Consider the following 17130-nt stretch of genomic DNA (forward strand, 5'->3'; position numbering starts at 1 on the left):
TTTCTTTCACCAAGGCTGCATTTCAATAATCAAAAACTAAAAATAATCTAAACTTATTTGAAATAGATTTATTTATAATTTAATGCGCCCTTTCATGCAATTTCAATTTGAAATAAATATTATTATTTAACTCAAAACTAACCACCTTATTGTTCCTGTCAGTCTAAAAAATAATCTAATAATATTTCGTGAATTATTTGGAATGTATTTTTATTGGTTATAGATAAATAACTTATGATCGTTCAAAGCAGCTTGTGCTGGTATCAAAATATTGAATTCAATTCAGAATGTTAAAATACACTGCTGTTCAAAAGTTTAGGATAGGTACGATTTTTAATGGTTTTTAAAACATTCTCATGCTCATCAAGGCTGCATATACTTGATAAAAAAAAAATGAAAAAAAAAAAAAACCAGTAATATTGTGAAGTAGTAGTACAGTTTAAAATTATGGTTTTCAATTTTATTTTATTATATAATTTATTCCTGTGATATAAATCTGAATTTTCATCAACTATTACTCTAGTCTTTAAAGTCACATGATCCTTCAGAAATTATTCTAATGTGTTGATTTTGCACTTTTATTATCAATGTTGTGCTGCTTAATATTTTTTGGAACCTGTGATTCTTTTTGTGAGGATTCTTTGATGAACTAAAAGTTAAAAATAACAGCATTTACTCAAAATACAAATCTTTTCCAACAATGTAAGTCTTTGCTATCACTTTTTAGCAATTTAACATTATTGGTGAATAAAAGTATTGATTTATTTCAAAAGGAAAAAAAAAAGAATAAAAATTTACTGACCACAAATAATTTAAAAAAATCCTACTTTAAATAAATGCTGTTATTTTTAACTTATTTCTTAAAAAATCGTAAAAAAAGAATCATAGGTTCCAACAAAATTGAGCAGCGCATCCGAGCAGCATGTTAAAATGATTTCTGAAGGATCATGTGACACTAAAGACTGAAGTAATGATGCTGACAATTTAGTATTGCATCACAGAAATAAATTACATTTTAAAATGTATTCACGAACAAAACGTTGAAATAAAACTTCATAATATTGTTTTCTAGATTTTAGATCAAATAAATGCAGCCTTGATGAGCATAACTTGTGATCATTAAAAGCAGCTTGTGCTGGCATCAAAAAAATATGTTCTCCAAACTTGCAATGCATAAAGAAAATATTTCTTCTTGAACAAGTTTTGTAGCAGTGGCCAGTTGCACCATTATTTCACAATAGTTTTTCAGTGTTTACTGAACACTAGCACCACGAGTACCAGTGCAACTACGGTGGAAAACCACAACTTCCTTTGGGCGAGTATGTGTGCTTGAGTAAACTAAAGTTCTTTCACCTTCTCCATGTCGAGAATCTTGTCCTGCATCTCTTTCAATGCGCACTGAGACTCAGCCTCTTTAAGACGGGCCTGCACCAGTTCCCTCTCCAACTGCAGGATAAACTCCTCAGAGTAGCGCGGGTTCGCTTTCTAAATTGAAAAAAAAAAACAAAGAAACCGTGACCAAAAATTCTGTCAATCAGAAGTCAACCATTAGGTAACTGATATCAGTGTTAGTGCTGATCAACAATATAACCAGACATTTGTTTCATCCTAGCTTCAGATATATATATAAAAAAAAAATTTGCTCTCCACCAGTTTTACTAACAGCCACATTAAAACATAATGAAATTGCAACACAATATTATGTAAAACAGAACTTCCCCTCAGCAAATGACACATTATCCGTGTTGAGCATGTGCGCATTAATAATTGATGAGCCATATTCTGCCCTACGGTTGAAAGTGTAGATTTTATTAAACAGACAGTGGCAACTCTTTGCTTACACTCATATTTGACAAACTCCTACATATACATAAGCCCCATTTGGCACAGTTGTGCATGCAAATGACCTCAGCTCTGCTGTTCTGATCTGCAGTCATGCATATAAAGAGCATCATTACAAGAGCTACCGTTCAAGCTCTGGTCGCTGAGATTTTGTTGCTAGGCAACGCCGAATGAATCAAGTACGGCTGTTGACATGGAGCAAAACATTTCTCAGTGTTTTCATACGGTTTTCTGTGTTCGCAGAGCAGGCCTCACATCCAGGAGGAGGCACTGTCTCTGAACTGTCCTTACCGCAAACGGCTGCTGTTGCTGAAGCTCTCGGATGGCGTTTTGCGCTTGCTCCAGCAGTGCGCTGGTCTCTTCATTGTGTTGTTTGACCGTGGCCAGCTCCCGTTTGACCAGGTAGTTCTCCTCTGCCTCTTGGGCTCGTGTCACCTGACCCTGACGTGACCAATTATGGATGAGGGGTGAGCGGAGAATCGGAATGGGTGGAAACGGACGTATGGATGGAGAAAAATAATGCTGGATCTCAAGCTCTGTCATGCTGTTAGCAGTTTTAGGCTTTCAAATTATTATTTTTTTTCGACTATCAAAGGGGAGTTGTTATTGTAATATTCCACCAATAATCAGGACTGCGGCCCAAAAATAACAAAGCACAGTGATGCCTTTTCCCTTAAGTCAGAAATCGCAGAATTTGCCTAAATTCAGTCTTGATTGTGAGTAGGTGTGAGATATTTAAGCAAATCAAGGAAAGCAAAGCTAAAGATAGAACTGCTGGGTTTTTAAAGGGGAAAAACAGAGCTAAATGGTGGATAGGAGAGTGAAAATTGTACCTGTATCAATCTATCTGCCAAAGAAGCACTTTCCTAAAAACAGAGAAAATCCATAAAGGAAAAACAGCAAAGAGAAAAGAGAGACCAAAGGAGATTACAACACAGAACAAAATAATAAGACTGATTTGACTAAAAACAGTGTTCTTTTCCGTTCCCCTACGTTAAAACATTGCAAAGACACTGTTTTAGATCAACATTTGCGAAATCAGCATAAATGCAGCTTTGAAACAGTCATAGTGAGGTGGGGTAGAAAAGAAACATGGTTTGAGTGTGGCGTCTGTGCTGTGGCTATGAAATAAGCAAGACTGTGAGACCACAACAGGGTGAAAAGTAAAAGGAGGTTAAGCAGAGGACAGTCTGAGCGTCAGTAGGGTGAGAACACAACGGAAACTGGTGTTATTTTAAAACCTTTGGATCTACTACTATTTCCATGACAGACGCGGCCCTGAGTTACAAAGGGGGAACTTCTGAAGGTGTTTGAGTTAGTACTTCATTTGAGTACAAAGATTCCATGCGGGGAGGTGATGGAAGGCGAGCAGTAGTTTTATATAAATATATATAGATATATTTGTATCTTTTTTAACTGATCTGCACCATGGGCTTTTTTTTTTTGTCATGCATGACACAAACATGCTTTTACAAGCAGAGAATATTCCAACATGCACCACTGGAGGTTTGGGTTTTCATCCATGCTCAAAAAATTAGAATAGCAGCCTGTCAGACAACCACTCCGGTCTGAAATTAGTACATGTAGATAAGCATTTCATGCCCATGTGCACACCCAAAAGGGCGATTTATTTGTGTACTTACCAGCCCCATAAAACACAACAAGTTTTCCAATGACATGCACACAAGCCAGTTATGATACACCCAGTGGGGAGTGTTCAAGCATTTGTTATTGGAGCCTGAACCAGTAAACAAATATGGGATGACATAATGGTGTATGGATGTGTTTGAATGATGAATGATTTGCTTCGCATCTTATTTATCACTCACTTTTTCTAGAGTGTCTATTCGCTGCTTCAGGAGTCTGTTCTCTGTGCGTAGTCTCTGTAATAAAAGTGTCAACATCAACAATGTTAGACTGAAAGGCATCAATACAATATTACACACAGTACTAGATGCTATGAACTATATTTGGCAACTTTATGGTTTAGTTTGGATAAGTTTTGAATAATTTAGTTAACTGTAGGGATATAACAATATCAAAATCTCACGGTACGATAATATCTCGATGTACAACATTAACAACAACAATTTTAAATTATTGTTATTATAGTAATAGCCATATATTGTAAAACATATGTTTTTTGAGCAAATCATTTCAGGAATTTTCTCCATATAGTGGACTTCTATGGTGCCTGAGAATGTAAACTTCCAAAATGCAGTTTAAATGCAGCTTCAAAGGGCTCTAAATGATCCCAGCCAATGAAGAAGGGTCTTATCTAGCGAAACGAGCAGTTATTTTCTAAAAAAAACAAACTGACAATTGATATACTTTTTATTCTCAAATGCTTGTCTTGTCTAGCTCTGCGTGTACTCTGTGTATTCCAGTTTAAGATAGTTAGGGTATGTCAAAAACTCCCATCTCATTTTCTCCTCTAACTTCAAAATCGGCCTACATTGCTGCAGAAGTACCGACCCAGTGTTTACAAAGTGAACGTGCAAAGATGATCAACTGCCTTTTACAAAAAAGGTAAAACAGCGATGTAGGGCGATTTAGAAGTTGGAGAAAATGAAATGGGAGTTTTTCGACATACCCGAACTGTCTAGAGCTAGACAAGACGAGCATTTGAGGTTAAAAAGTATATAAATTGTCATTTTTTCAAGAAAATAATCGATCGTTTCGCTAGATAAGACCCTTTTTGGGCTGGGATCGTTTAGAGCCCTTTGAAGCTGCATTTAAACTTCATTTTGGAAGTTGCACACACCATAGAAGTCAACTATATGGAGAGAAATCCTGAAATGTTTTCTTCAAAAAACAATTTCTTTACGACTGAAGAAAAAGGCATGACCATCTTGGATGACAAAGGGGTGAGTAAATTATCTGTAAATTTTTGCTTAGGAAGTGAACTTCTCATTTTTGAAACAACTTTTTTGAAACTTAATGACAAGTAGAGTGCTATAAATACAGATAACCAACTTTTTTTTAATGACTATAGCAAAAACTAGATTTATAATGTTAATAGCAGTGGAAACGCATCAAAGTCTATGAATTGTGTGCATACTAATATAAAAAACAATGTTTGCAAAGGTATCATTTAAGCAAAATGCAATTAGGATGGCTGTCTCACCTTGATCTCCACCTGTTCCTCCATCTCCTTGGTTTTGATTGTAGTGTACTCCTTTTCCAATCTGAGAATAAAAGAAAAAAGAAACAGTTCAATAATCTTTCATGTCCAAAAACATACTAAAATAGACAAAAAGAAATTTATGTTACATCATGTACACTCACTTTTTCATTTTCTTGGCGTTGTACTTGACTTGATAAGCAGCCTGGATGACTTTGTCTGGTCCACTATCCAGCTGGTGAGGGATGACCTTTTGAAAGTGCTGCAACAGAGTGAAATATCAAAACTAGGTTACTTTTGATTAATTATACTTAAATAATTAATACTTTTATTCGGCTGGATGTTTATTTGATTTTTCTAATCGCATCACAGTTTACACAAAAAGAAGCTGTTTTAACAGTAACGACTGTTCAAAATGTACCTTTGCCATACCACTAATAAATTAAATTTTTCAGTTACCAGCAAACCAATGGTTACTCAAAGAAATGTACAAAACTTCTATTTTGCTTAAAGTATTGCATATTTGTATAACAAACTCATGTGTGTACTGCTTACTGACAACAGCCTTAAATTCTAATCATAGTGTGGTAGCTTCCACAGAGACACAGCAGCTAAATGCAAGTTCATTCCTGAAAATAAAATGTTCATAACACCCACCTGCAACATTCCCTCCATGTCCAACTGCATGAGCTCCACCTGATTCATCTGCAGGATGGCCATCCCCACACGAAACACTATCTCTAAACCCTGTAGGGACACCTACTGGTCAAAACTCAAGATCCAAAAATATTTGCAGTAGCATTGTTGAGCCAACAGAGGGCGATAACAGACTACTGAAATACACCAGTGTGTTGTGTTCTCAAATTAGCTTAGCATGCAAACACATGACTATATAAAACAAGAGGCAGAGTAGAGTGTGAGAGAGAGAGAGAAAGAATGATATCCATTAAGTCTTACCTCACACATGAATATATCAAAGATCCTGGTGGCAACAGGAAGAGGAAAAGAGGTAAGAAAGATGGTGAGGAACCAGGATGAAGCATACATGGAAGTATGGAAACTCTGAGCCTGGAAGTGCACATGGAGCTCTGGGAGCTGCTCCTACAGGAAGAAACCAAGAGATTGTTAAATCACCAGAAGAAAACAAGAACTATATGTTTGATTCATAAAGCAGTACTTTAATTTAGTGTGAACTGTACAGATGCAAAAAACTGAACCAGATCCGATTTTTTTTTTTTTTTTTTTTTAAAGACGGACGAAACTTTCAGAGGCAGAGTGTGAACGTAATTGACCTTTATGAGGAACAAATTAAAATCTGATCTTAATTTGGGCAGACAGTCACTGACCTGAATCATACATTCAAACTGGTACATGCAGAGGCCAAGTTCAGCCATACTGGGTTTAAAGAGCTCTCGCAGCCTATATTCCTGCATCAGTTTCACAAACACACAGAAAGCCTCTTCTTCTGGCATCTGCAAAAAGGCAACAATTATACGTCACACTGTAAATAATCGTGAGAACTATACTATTACGCAATAAAACAATGTTTAAAAAACATGATTTAAGAATAGAATATGTTTTGATTGTGCTAATACCTGCATTAGAAGAAGACCGACAATGAAAGCACTTCCCTGACAGTAGCCCACCTCTCTATCAACCAGAGAATAAGCCTGTAAACAAAAGCAAGATTTGGTAAGAGTGATAATGGACTATCAGTTTTATAATCATTGAGTTAAAAGCAGAACCAAATCTGGAATTCCCCCATGTACTGTCCTCCAATTGGTGTTATGTAGATGGTATACTTAATTGTAATTAAGTAGTGTTATTATTGTACAAGCTACAACTTTCCCTTAGTGTATTTTGTGTGTTTATTTTCAGTTTCACTCCTTTGTTCATGTCTACATGCTGAACAAGAGTCTCTAATAAACGGAGCAGAAAGGCTATATCCTGACTCTCATGTTATTCATGACGGGAGTTTGGCTGGCTGTCTAAAATTGGTTAAGAACACCAATTGGAGGACAGTACACCCCATACAAGCCTTTGAATTACTCAACTAATTACACTCCAGTGATCTTTAGAAGTTTTCTTGTGTAAACTCTGACATTAAAACTGAAGCCAGATAGTGTACAGTACAGGTTTATATTTCACTACTACAGTGGTGGCCAAAATTATTAGAACACTAGTATTTTCACCAGCTAAAAATGGTTTTAAGTCTGTTATTTCTATCTTTTGCTGTAGTGTGAAAACAATAGTGTTCTAATCATTTTGGCCACCACTGCATACCTATAAATAACTAACTATACACTATAACTGCTTTGTTCCTGTTCAAACAGACTGTTTCATATTAACTATACTGTTGCGTTAAATGAAGGTGCCTAACAACTTACCTTCATAACATTAAAGAGCACCTCCTGACCCAGACTGTCCTCCTTAAAGAACTCGTGCTCAGGGTAGGTACGGGCAATGTCCCTGCGGATGAGTTTTTCACAAGGCGAGGTCATCTTCAGCAGCTCAGAATACTGCTCCTTTATGGGTAGACTCTGGGCATTGCACAACAGCTGCCACACTATTGCTCGGAAATGATGGGGAATGCCTTTCCTAACCAGTTCCTAAGAAAAAAAAAACAGCAGAGCACTGATTTAAATATTAACACTGAGTCAGGACATAACAGCTTGACTTCAAAGCAAGTATACTCGCTGCCAAATCTACAGGGTTGTGGAAGATATTAGTTATTTGAAGGATTACACATTAAAATGACTCAAGGTTCCAAGATTGTCAGCATTCAGATGTTCTCCCCAGGGTTTAGCTTGTACCTCAGAAAAGATAAGACCATTTTATGCTGCTAAATATAACCTTGTCAGAGATTTCCACTGCATAGCTCGATGTTTTTGTAACTAAATTATATTTGACCTGATTAAGCTGTTTCCTGTGCTCATCTGCGCAGACTCAGATGGCTGATTTCTTCAGCTGGTTGTTCCTGTGAGGGTCTGAGATGAGAGTCCACCTACGTACATTGTCAGCACTGAGATTCTTCAAAAGCACTCTAGGGGTGTGCTAGAGATGGGTCTTTGTTAGAATACTAGGCTGTACAAAAGACTTCTGTTGCTGCTTTGGAAGAAGAGGCTGAGATCCTCCTCTTTGGCTTGTAAGAGGTCATACATTTAACACAAACTGCATTTACTCTGTGCCACTGAGTTCAGTATGTTCTCAGAAAGTGACAACTGTGAAATTTGCTTATGTGGTTTCTATCATTTTCTCTTTCCCATTGTTACCATGGAAAATGTTACTGTGAAAGCGGGATATGTAAAACACTGCAGAAGTATTATTTTAAGAGGAAATGAATAATACTTCAGAAGGCCTAAGCTTTAGTGTAGTTGTAGAGGAATGTTCTGGAAAGAGATAGTTGATTAAAAAAAATTTGACCAGTCATTCGAAAGTTTTGAAAATGTTAACGGGATAGTTCACTCAAATAAGAACATTCTGTCATTAATTACTCATCCTCATGTTATTTCAAACCCATAAGACCTTCATTCATCTTCAGAATACAAATTAAAGTGCCCCTATTATGCCTTTTCAAATATGATATTTCATGTAGTGTGTCATGTAGCTGTATGTGAACATAAACTATCTGCAAAGTTGTGACGCCGACAGTGCACTATAAATAAAGTTTTTGTCTATCAAAAAAAAGAGTCGGCTCACATTCGCCTAAACGAGTCGTCAGCAATTCGAATCTTTTTTCTGTAACGGCCACACGTCACGAGCTACACATTTGCGTAATGTCCGCCCACATTCAATTTCGCGAACAACTTGCCCGCCCACAAACAGCAGGCCTACCATTTTCACGTGGATTACATCATGTCAAGAAGACGCCCTGCGCTGTGACAGCCTGTGAGAGAGAATTTGTTTTATATGCCCTTCCAAAAGATGAAACTATCAGTGGTTAACATTAATTTTTTCAACACCTCAGCAGTCCAATGCCAATCTTGTGTTGTGTTCGCGTCATTTTACTGATGACTGCTTTTCCAATCTTGGGGAGTAACGTTACAACGCAAGATTCACCAAACGCTTGGTTTTAAAAAATGGATCAGTGCCCAGTTTATTTGGACCGGCTTGCTCCTCTGAACTTCTACCTGTAAGTATGATTAATAATTGTATTTTCTAGCGATCGTTCAAAATACGTCTTTGTGTACGTTATGGTGTGTAACAACCCCGCACATGTCTTGGTAACCGGCTAACTTGCGTTTCTGTAGTTCTGTTGTTCAGCTGTGAGTGCAATGTAGTCTAAAAAGTCTTGTGATTGATGCAGCTTGACTGTCTGTCTGCCTTATTAGTTTAAGTAATGATAAACGATGGCTTAACGCAGTGTTATGGATTGTACAGTGTTGAAGTTCACAACGTAGAGGTGTGCCCGGTTCGCTTATAAAAGCAAATTGCAAACACTGTCCACAGTTAACATATGACACCCACTGAGAAACGTCCTGCTCCGGTCGTGCTTGCAAAACAGTTTCTTGTCGATGTGACACTTCAACCGTTTCATCGTCAGACTCCGGCTCGAATTGATAGGGTAAAATCGAGGCTATCTTTTCTATGCATTAACAGGTCTCCACAGCTGTCATTCAGTTATGCCAATGGGCGTTTCGTTTTGCGCTGTAGCGGTAGACCAATCCAAAAGGACTGCACCATCTGACCAATCACAGCGGTGAGGGCTCACGGAAAGGAGGGGTTTAGAGAGACTGATTCTTCAAACTGCTTCACACGAGTCGTTTACGAATCATTTAGAAACGGGGTAAAAATAAATCTAATTTTGGAGAAAACTAAAGTGTTTTTTGAACTTGCATACATGTAAACCTGTTTTAAGAGACTATTACAACAATATTAACTACCTTTAAAATGGCATAATAGGGGCACTTTAAGATATTTTTGATGAAATCCGAGAGCGTTCTGACCCTGTATAGACAGCTACGCAACTACTATGCTCAAGGCCCAGAAAAGTAGTAAGGACATTGTTAAAATAGTCTATGTGACATCTGTGGTTTAACCATAATATTCATTATTCAAATTTATCATTACAATTGCTCTAGAAATGCCAACTTTTCAGCTGGTTGTCATCAGTAAATATAAACTTTTCTCTCTCTGAGCCAGCATTACTGTTATTTCTATCTGTTTTCTCAGTCAGCAATGGTATTGCACATTTACCATTTTTCTTTATTTATGCACACAGTAGCACTACCAGTAAATCACTCGCATATTTAATTTAGGCCGCAGGTTTTATGACCTTCTTTGTAATGCGTTTCACTACCTGTGCTGGTGCAGTATATTTGATGTTGCTGTGGCTTTGCTCTAAATGTCAAAAAATGTTTATTTATTGTGTACTGTTGTGATTGAAAGAATGATATCTGGAAATCCATGTTTAGTAGGGGTGTAACAGTACACAGAAGTCACAGTCTGGTAAGTACCTCTGTTTTGGGGTAACAGTTCGATATGATTTCGGTAAAACAGGAAATTTTTTTTTTTTTACATTTATTTTGAACAGACAGTAGCACTACATACATGTAGTATGAGCAACTGTTTTTAATTTGAACTAGATTTAATGCACATTTATTCTCTGACAGCAGGTGGCGCTTATGGAGCAACAGCAATATATAGAGATATAGAGGAAAAGAAAATGCCATTTAAATATTTCTGAAGAAGGTCAGCTCGTCTCAGAGATACATTCATATAAAGCCCCAAATATTTGTCTAGTATTATCTAATATTTTGAGCATCATGAAAAGTAAGCTTGATCTGCCTGGTACAGCATTTTCTCCTCTTTACAAACTTCATAAATTCAACACAAATTACATTTTGGAAAATGATCGTAATGCAGTTTGTGTGTAATTTTGAAATCGACATCAGCCGAAATAGAACTAAAAACCGGGTTCCGATATACAGCATAGCCATTTGGTGCATCTCTAGAACCTGAAACTTTCCAGACACTGGTGATTTAAAACAAGCAGGCTATTCTTCTAGCCCTTGTGTGCCATATTGTTCTCCGGTTGATGCGTAGATCGTCTCTTGTTTTGCTCTTTCCTGTTGTGACGGCTAGCGTTGCATTACCATGCATACCCGCTTCTGGATTAATCGCCTATGACTGACTATATTTGTCATCTGACCGCATGAACAGAACCGTGACGTCTGTACAGTCACCATTCAGGATAAAAACATGTACCATTAAACCCCTAATGTTCAGTAATAAGTGGCATACATCTGATTTGCCCATAGCGTTTGATGTATAATCTGATTACCTTTAGTTGTTTTTCCTTCTTTTTCCGCACATCTTCCCACTCGTTGACGATGCGTCCCCACAGGATCCACGAATCCTCCTCCAAGTGTGACAAGTTGGAGGAGGCTGATGAACTAGACACCAATGAGGAGCCACTGTTTCTTCGAGATCCATTCACAGACCGTAAAGACTTACTGTCCGTCTCCAATAACCTGGAAAGACAACCATAGCAGAGAACAGGTATTAGAAAAGTAAATTTCAGTTTGTTATTTTAAAAAAAAGCCAACTAAAACTGAAAAAATATTATACAAACTCAAAAGTTAACCTACATTACTGCCCTGGAGAATGATTGCTATAAAAAAAAAAACAAGGGAAAACCAATAAAATACTTTTTTGCATAGTAAAATAAAACCCATATACCATAACAAGCTGTTGTAGCCATTTTTACAATTTTATTTTTTATTATTCTGTTAATAACTAAAATTTTGCACTTTTGCCAGAATTATTATTTGTTTTCATATTAATACTTATACAGAAGTTTCAAATGCTCACTGATGCTCCAGAAGGAAAAACAAGGCATTAAGAGCCAGGTGTGTACTCATTTAAACTGAATGAAGTAGTATACATTTTTCTTATTTTGCCTAAATATATATTTTTTTTTTCATTTACTACTGCTTAAAAAAGGAAAAGAAAAAACAGCTGTGGATCGCTCAGGTAACAAAGAAAGAATCAAGTGTATGTAAACTTTTGAACGGAGGTCATTTTTAAAAATTCAACCATTTTTTTTGTGGACTACAAGGTCTATGTGATCTTTTAACCTCAACTGTATAACCAATTTTCTGTTTAATTTCCAGCAAAAATATCTATAGTGTGATTTATACCATTACCAAGACATAAAAACTTTGAATTAATACCACCCACTCTAAAAAGAACAGTAATACAGTTTAAAAGGTAGAAGCTGTGTTTCCTTAAAGGAAGTTTTGGTGCACAGATGGCGCAGCGATAAAAAAAAGCAATCGCATTAAGTAACACAATAACAGTCACACAGCTTGGTTTATGTCAGCTTTTCCTGCAGTTTCAGAGAAGTCATCTTAGTTGATAATCAGTGAACTGAATGGCAAACAGTTTTTGTGACAGAATGAGGGAATGAGGACATGATGCCAGCAAAAAGAAAAGAGACTTCCATCCATTCTATAGCAAATTTAAGGCACTGACATGTACAGTCGTGGCCAAAAGTTTTGAGAATTACATAAATATTGGAAATTGGAAAAGTTGCTGCTTAAGTTTTTATAATAGCAATTTGCATATACTCCAGAATGTTATGAAGAGTGATCAGATGAATTGCATAGTCCTTCTTTGCCATGAAAATGAACTTAATCCTGAAAAAAACTTTCCACTGCATTATTAAGAAGGCTTCAGGGCGTCCAAGAAAGTCCAGCAAGCGCCAGGATCGTCTCCTAAAGAGGATTCAGCTGTGGGATCGGAGTGCCACCAGTGCAGAGCTTGCTCAGGAATGGCAGCAGACAGGTATGAGTGCATCTGCACGCACAGTGAGGCTAAGACTTTTGGAAGATGGCCTGGTGTCAAGAAGGGCAGCAAAGAAGCCACTTCTCTCCAAAAAAAACATCAGGGACAGATTGATCTTCTGCAGAAAGTATGGCGAATGGACTGCTGAGGACTGGGGCAAAGTCATATTCTCCGATGAAGCCTCTTTCCGATTGTTTGGGGCATCTGGAAAAAGGCTTGTCCGGAGAAGAAAAGGTGAGCGCTACCATCAGTCCTGTGTCATGCCAACAGTAAAGCATCCTGAGACCATTCATGCGTGGGGTTGCTTCTCATCCAAGGGAGTGGGCTCACTCACAATTTTGCCCAAAAACACAGCCATGAATAAAGAATGGTACCAAAACACCCTCCAACAGCAACTTCTTCCAACAATCCAACAACAGTTTGGTGAAGAACAATGCATTTTCCAGCACGATGGAGCACCGTGCCATAAGGCAAAAGTGATAACTAAGTGGCTCGGGGACCAAAACGTTGACATTTTGGGTCCATGGCCTTGAAACTCCCCAGATCTTAAAACTTGTAGTCAATCCTCAAAAGGCGGGTGGACAAACAAAAACCCACTAATTCTGACAAACTCCAAGAAGTGATTATGAAAGAATGGGTTGCTATCAGTCAGGATTTGGCCCAGAAGTTGATTGAGAGCATGCCCAGTCGAATTGCAGAGGTCCTGAAAAAGAAGGGCCAACACTGCAAATACTGACTCTTTGCATAAATGTCATGTAATTGTCGATAAAAGCCTTTGAAACGTATGAAGTGCTTGTAATTATATTTCAGTACATCACAGAAACAACTGAAACAAAGATCTAAAAGCAGTTTGTGAAAACTAATATTTGTGTCATTCTCAAAACTTTTGGCCACGACTGTACATGTAAACATTTAAGTCGTATTTTGGGTAGCAGTAGCTCTCAGCTGCAGCTAACTGGTCCCTGCACTCATAGAAAAAAAAAAAAAAAACTGTGGCATGTTTGTTCCAGACATTAACAGCTTGCAATTCAGAGCAGAGTATTAGAGTGAAGTTATTGTAGACTTAAAAGTTAAGCATTTAGAATTAACTGAATATTGTTATGAAACAGGGGATGCTTGCCAAATGAGTGTGCTAGCTTGGGAATGTTGGCAGACAGCTATAAATGGAAAAGCCAATTTAAGACTCCCCATCTAATCTTATGCAAAATGCAGAGGTTGTAGATCAGAAAGAAAAAAAGAATAGAAATTCTTTGTAGAATAGGGGAAAAAAAACATTATAGCCAAGGCTAACTGCATTAGCATCTGTACACAGAAAAAATAATCAGGCAATAAAACCTAAAAAGCTAAATAAGGCATGAAGAAACAGACTAAATCTTTCTGCTGTTTCCAGCAAAATATAAAATGCTCCAAAACAAAGTTGTAAAATGCTTATTACATAAAGTAAAAAAAAAACCTGTCCCTTTCTGACTGTGAGCGACAGTGTGGAGGCGCTATTATTGTGAACCTGACCCTGGATCAGCTGGAAAACAAGCAGACAATGCTCGTGAGTAACCTCAACATTTAAGAGCTGACAGCACAGACACAAAGCCATAGAAACCTGATCTCGGAAAAAGAGAGGGGCCCCGGTTCTCTAGGTGACGTCATGGCCGAGGCTCGGAGTCTGGATCCAGTTACAGCCGCTTTTGGTTCACGCAAGGGGGGCCACGTTGTTAGGGGTGAAAGGCAGTGAGAGAGAGTCATGGGGTTCACAGCTGAGGGGTTGTGATGCTGAATGAGTTACTGGTGGTAGGTGGGCAGAAAGGAAAAAAGAGAGACAGTCCTGCTGGGACACTTTCATTCTCTGTTTTTCTCAGACTACTGGTCTTAAATCCTCGAAAATGTTTCTTTTCAACTCCATTTTTGTTAGAAGCACACTGTAAACTACATTCGTAACAACCAAATGTTACGTTAATATTCTAGTCACAAATTGCAATGGGATACATGAGATGTAATCCAATTGGTTGTAGCTGTCTTAGTCACCACTAAACTCTTGAAGGAACTGGTTATTCTAAGCAGTATGAATAATAATTCTATCAAAGCATTAGACAGGCAACATGTGGATGAATCTCTCCTTCATTTAGTCAAGACCAACATATTATTAGCAACTAAAAGTAAACTTTAAAGACAAAATGGATAGTTCACACAATAAAAAAGGCTAATTATGTCATAATTTACTCACCTTAATGCTGCTCCAAACATGCATAAATGTTGGTAACCAACAGTTTTTATCTGAACTGAGACGATTTTCAAAAGATCCTCTTTTATGTTCCACACACTTAAAAAAGCAGGGTTTTTTTCTACCCAACCACTGGGTTAAGTCTGTTGGGTCATATGTTGGGTTGTTTTTGCCAGTGTTGGGTAGTTTTTGTGTTACCCGGCCATTGGGTTAGTGGCTGGGTCAATCTTACTGAGAGCTGAAACTATACACTCCTCCCCCTGCTGACAAAACAGCCCACTGTGGGCTTTTTGCATCCTCTTCAGGAGAGAGCGCTTCTCAGCGCTGCCTAATCTGTGCACTTCATCAGTGAAATAAAGATTTGTATATGATGTATTTCATCTATAAAGTTTTTACGGTGCTGTAAATAATTTTATGCAATGCATTGCAACATACAGGGCCAAAATGTCAGACTGTTTACATACACATAGCAAAATCTGCTAAATGTGAGTTTTTACCAAAATAAGAGGGATCATATTTAGTACTGACCTGAATAAGATATTTCACATAAAAGACATTTAGATTTAATCCACAAGAGAAAATAGTTTATAAAAAATGATCCTGTTCAAATGTTTACATACACTTGATTCTTAATACTGTGTTTTTATCTGAATGATACACAGCGGGATTTTTTTAGATAAGGTGCGTTCCGATCGACAGGGTCCCTACGCAGTGTTCACTGCTCCCTACTCCCTTAGCACGGTACATCCGTTGAAGTGGACTTCGCTGACAATAATCGCTCATTTGGAATGCCCTGGAACGTCATCAAAGCAAATCAATGGCAGGGTCACGCATGATTATGATTTAACATAAATAAATATTGTAATTTATTTTACTTTCAAATTTAAATACATATAAAATACATATAAACGTATGTATCTAAAAAAATATAGTCCAAATGTATATGTTTAGACCGTTAACACATTAACAGATTTTTGTGGTCTTATCTCACGCACTTTTTTCCCCACACACAGCCTATATTTAACTATCCTGTGGTAACATTAAATAAAACAAGACAGAGCTTCACCTCGCCAGTTTTACTTTCATTCATAAAATACAATATGCAAATGTAACATGAATCGACATAACCATTCATAAACACTCTAATTTGTATAATAATAACAACATTTATTGCAACCGCTTCATTTCAGAGCCTTAAAAAAAAACTTTAACGGCTCTGCTCCATCATTACTTCGAACTGGTGACGCGGTGCGCAATGACAGTTGGGTAGTTTTCCCCGTCCACTTCCTGTGAAGTGAAGTACTGATGTTCCCTTATTCCCTATGCCGTTCGCAGTGCCCTTCGAACTGAACATGTTCGCTCCCTTTGGTTTGGAATCTCACTTAAAGGGATAGTTCACCCAAAAATGAAAATTTGATGTTTATCTGCTTACCCCCAATGCATCCAAGATGTAGGTTACTTTGTTTCCCCAGAAAAACACAAACGAAGATTTTTTACGAAAACCGGTGCAATCTGCCAGCCAAATAATGTGAGTGGATGGGCACCAGACCTTTAAAAGTAAACAAAAACATGCACAGACAAATCCAAATTACACCCTGCGGCTCGTGATGATACATTGATGTCCTAAGACACGAAACGATCGGTTTTTGAGAGAAACTGAACAGTATTTATATCATTTTTTACCTTTGTTACAACGCCACGTCCATCTCTCTTGAGTAAGCGTTCGGCATCAGTCACGTCACATGAGCACGCGCTCTGGTAGAATACGCAAACGCCGGAAGCGATCTGTCGCATGTATACGACACTCATTGTTTACACAGAGCACAGAGCAGGGGCGTCGCTGGGAATTCTGGGCCCCATGCACTGACTCAGCTAAAGGGCCCCCCTAAAAACTAAAAATTACATTCTAACTAAAAATGTTCGTGTTACCCCTCTCACTCGGATCCTACTCTGAGCGGGTCTCGAACCCAGGTCTCCGGCATGGGAGGCAGACGCACTAACAAGGAGACTAAAGGCTGCAATCCCTAACACTAATCACTAGTGCGTCTGTTGACATCAGGGAGTTAGGTTTACTTGCACTGTTCACGATCGCAATAACACGCACTGGGGGGAGGGGGATCGCGAACAAATACATTTTTTTGACACCAGGAAACAGCAAATA

At 37.8% G+C, this 17130-nt stretch overlaps 1 protein-coding gene across 5 annotated transcripts in view; it reads right to left on the minus strand.

The window, feature by feature from the left end:
- Window positions 1-17130, minus strand: part of evi5b (ecotropic viral integration site 5b) — a 65065-nt gene that overhangs the window by 20049 nt on the left and 27886 nt on the right. For 4 of the 5 annotated variants that reach the window (XM_073851169.1, XM_073851170.1, XM_073851171.1 and 1 more), the window contains 12 exons: window positions 11250-11439; window positions 7354-7575; window positions 6562-6636; window positions 6313-6438; window positions 5924-6067; window positions 5624-5713; window positions 5131-5228; window positions 4970-5030; window positions 3672-3725; window positions 2676-2708; window positions 2134-2283; window positions 1354-1485 (listed from right to left, as the gene is read on the minus strand). In XM_073851169.1, coding sequence (XP_073707270.1) covers window positions 1354-1485; window positions 2134-2283; window positions 2676-2708; window positions 3672-3725; window positions 4970-5030; window positions 5131-5228; window positions 5624-5713; window positions 5924-6067; window positions 6313-6438; window positions 6562-6636; window positions 7354-7575; window positions 11250-11439 — 1375 coding nt within the window. The remainder of the gene's footprint in view (window positions 1-1353; window positions 1486-2133; window positions 2284-2675; window positions 2709-3671; window positions 3726-4969; window positions 5031-5130; window positions 5229-5623; window positions 5714-5923; window positions 6068-6312; window positions 6439-6561; window positions 6637-7353; window positions 7576-11249; window positions 11440-17130) is intronic. The other variant, XM_073851172.1, reaches the window with a different exon arrangement.

The sequence above is a fragment of the Garra rufa genome, chromosome 12 (assembly GCF_049309525.1).
Source record: "Garra rufa chromosome 12, GarRuf1.0, whole genome shotgun sequence".
Classification (NCBI taxonomy): domain Eukaryota; kingdom Metazoa; phylum Chordata; class Actinopteri; order Cypriniformes; family Cyprinidae; genus Garra; species Garra rufa.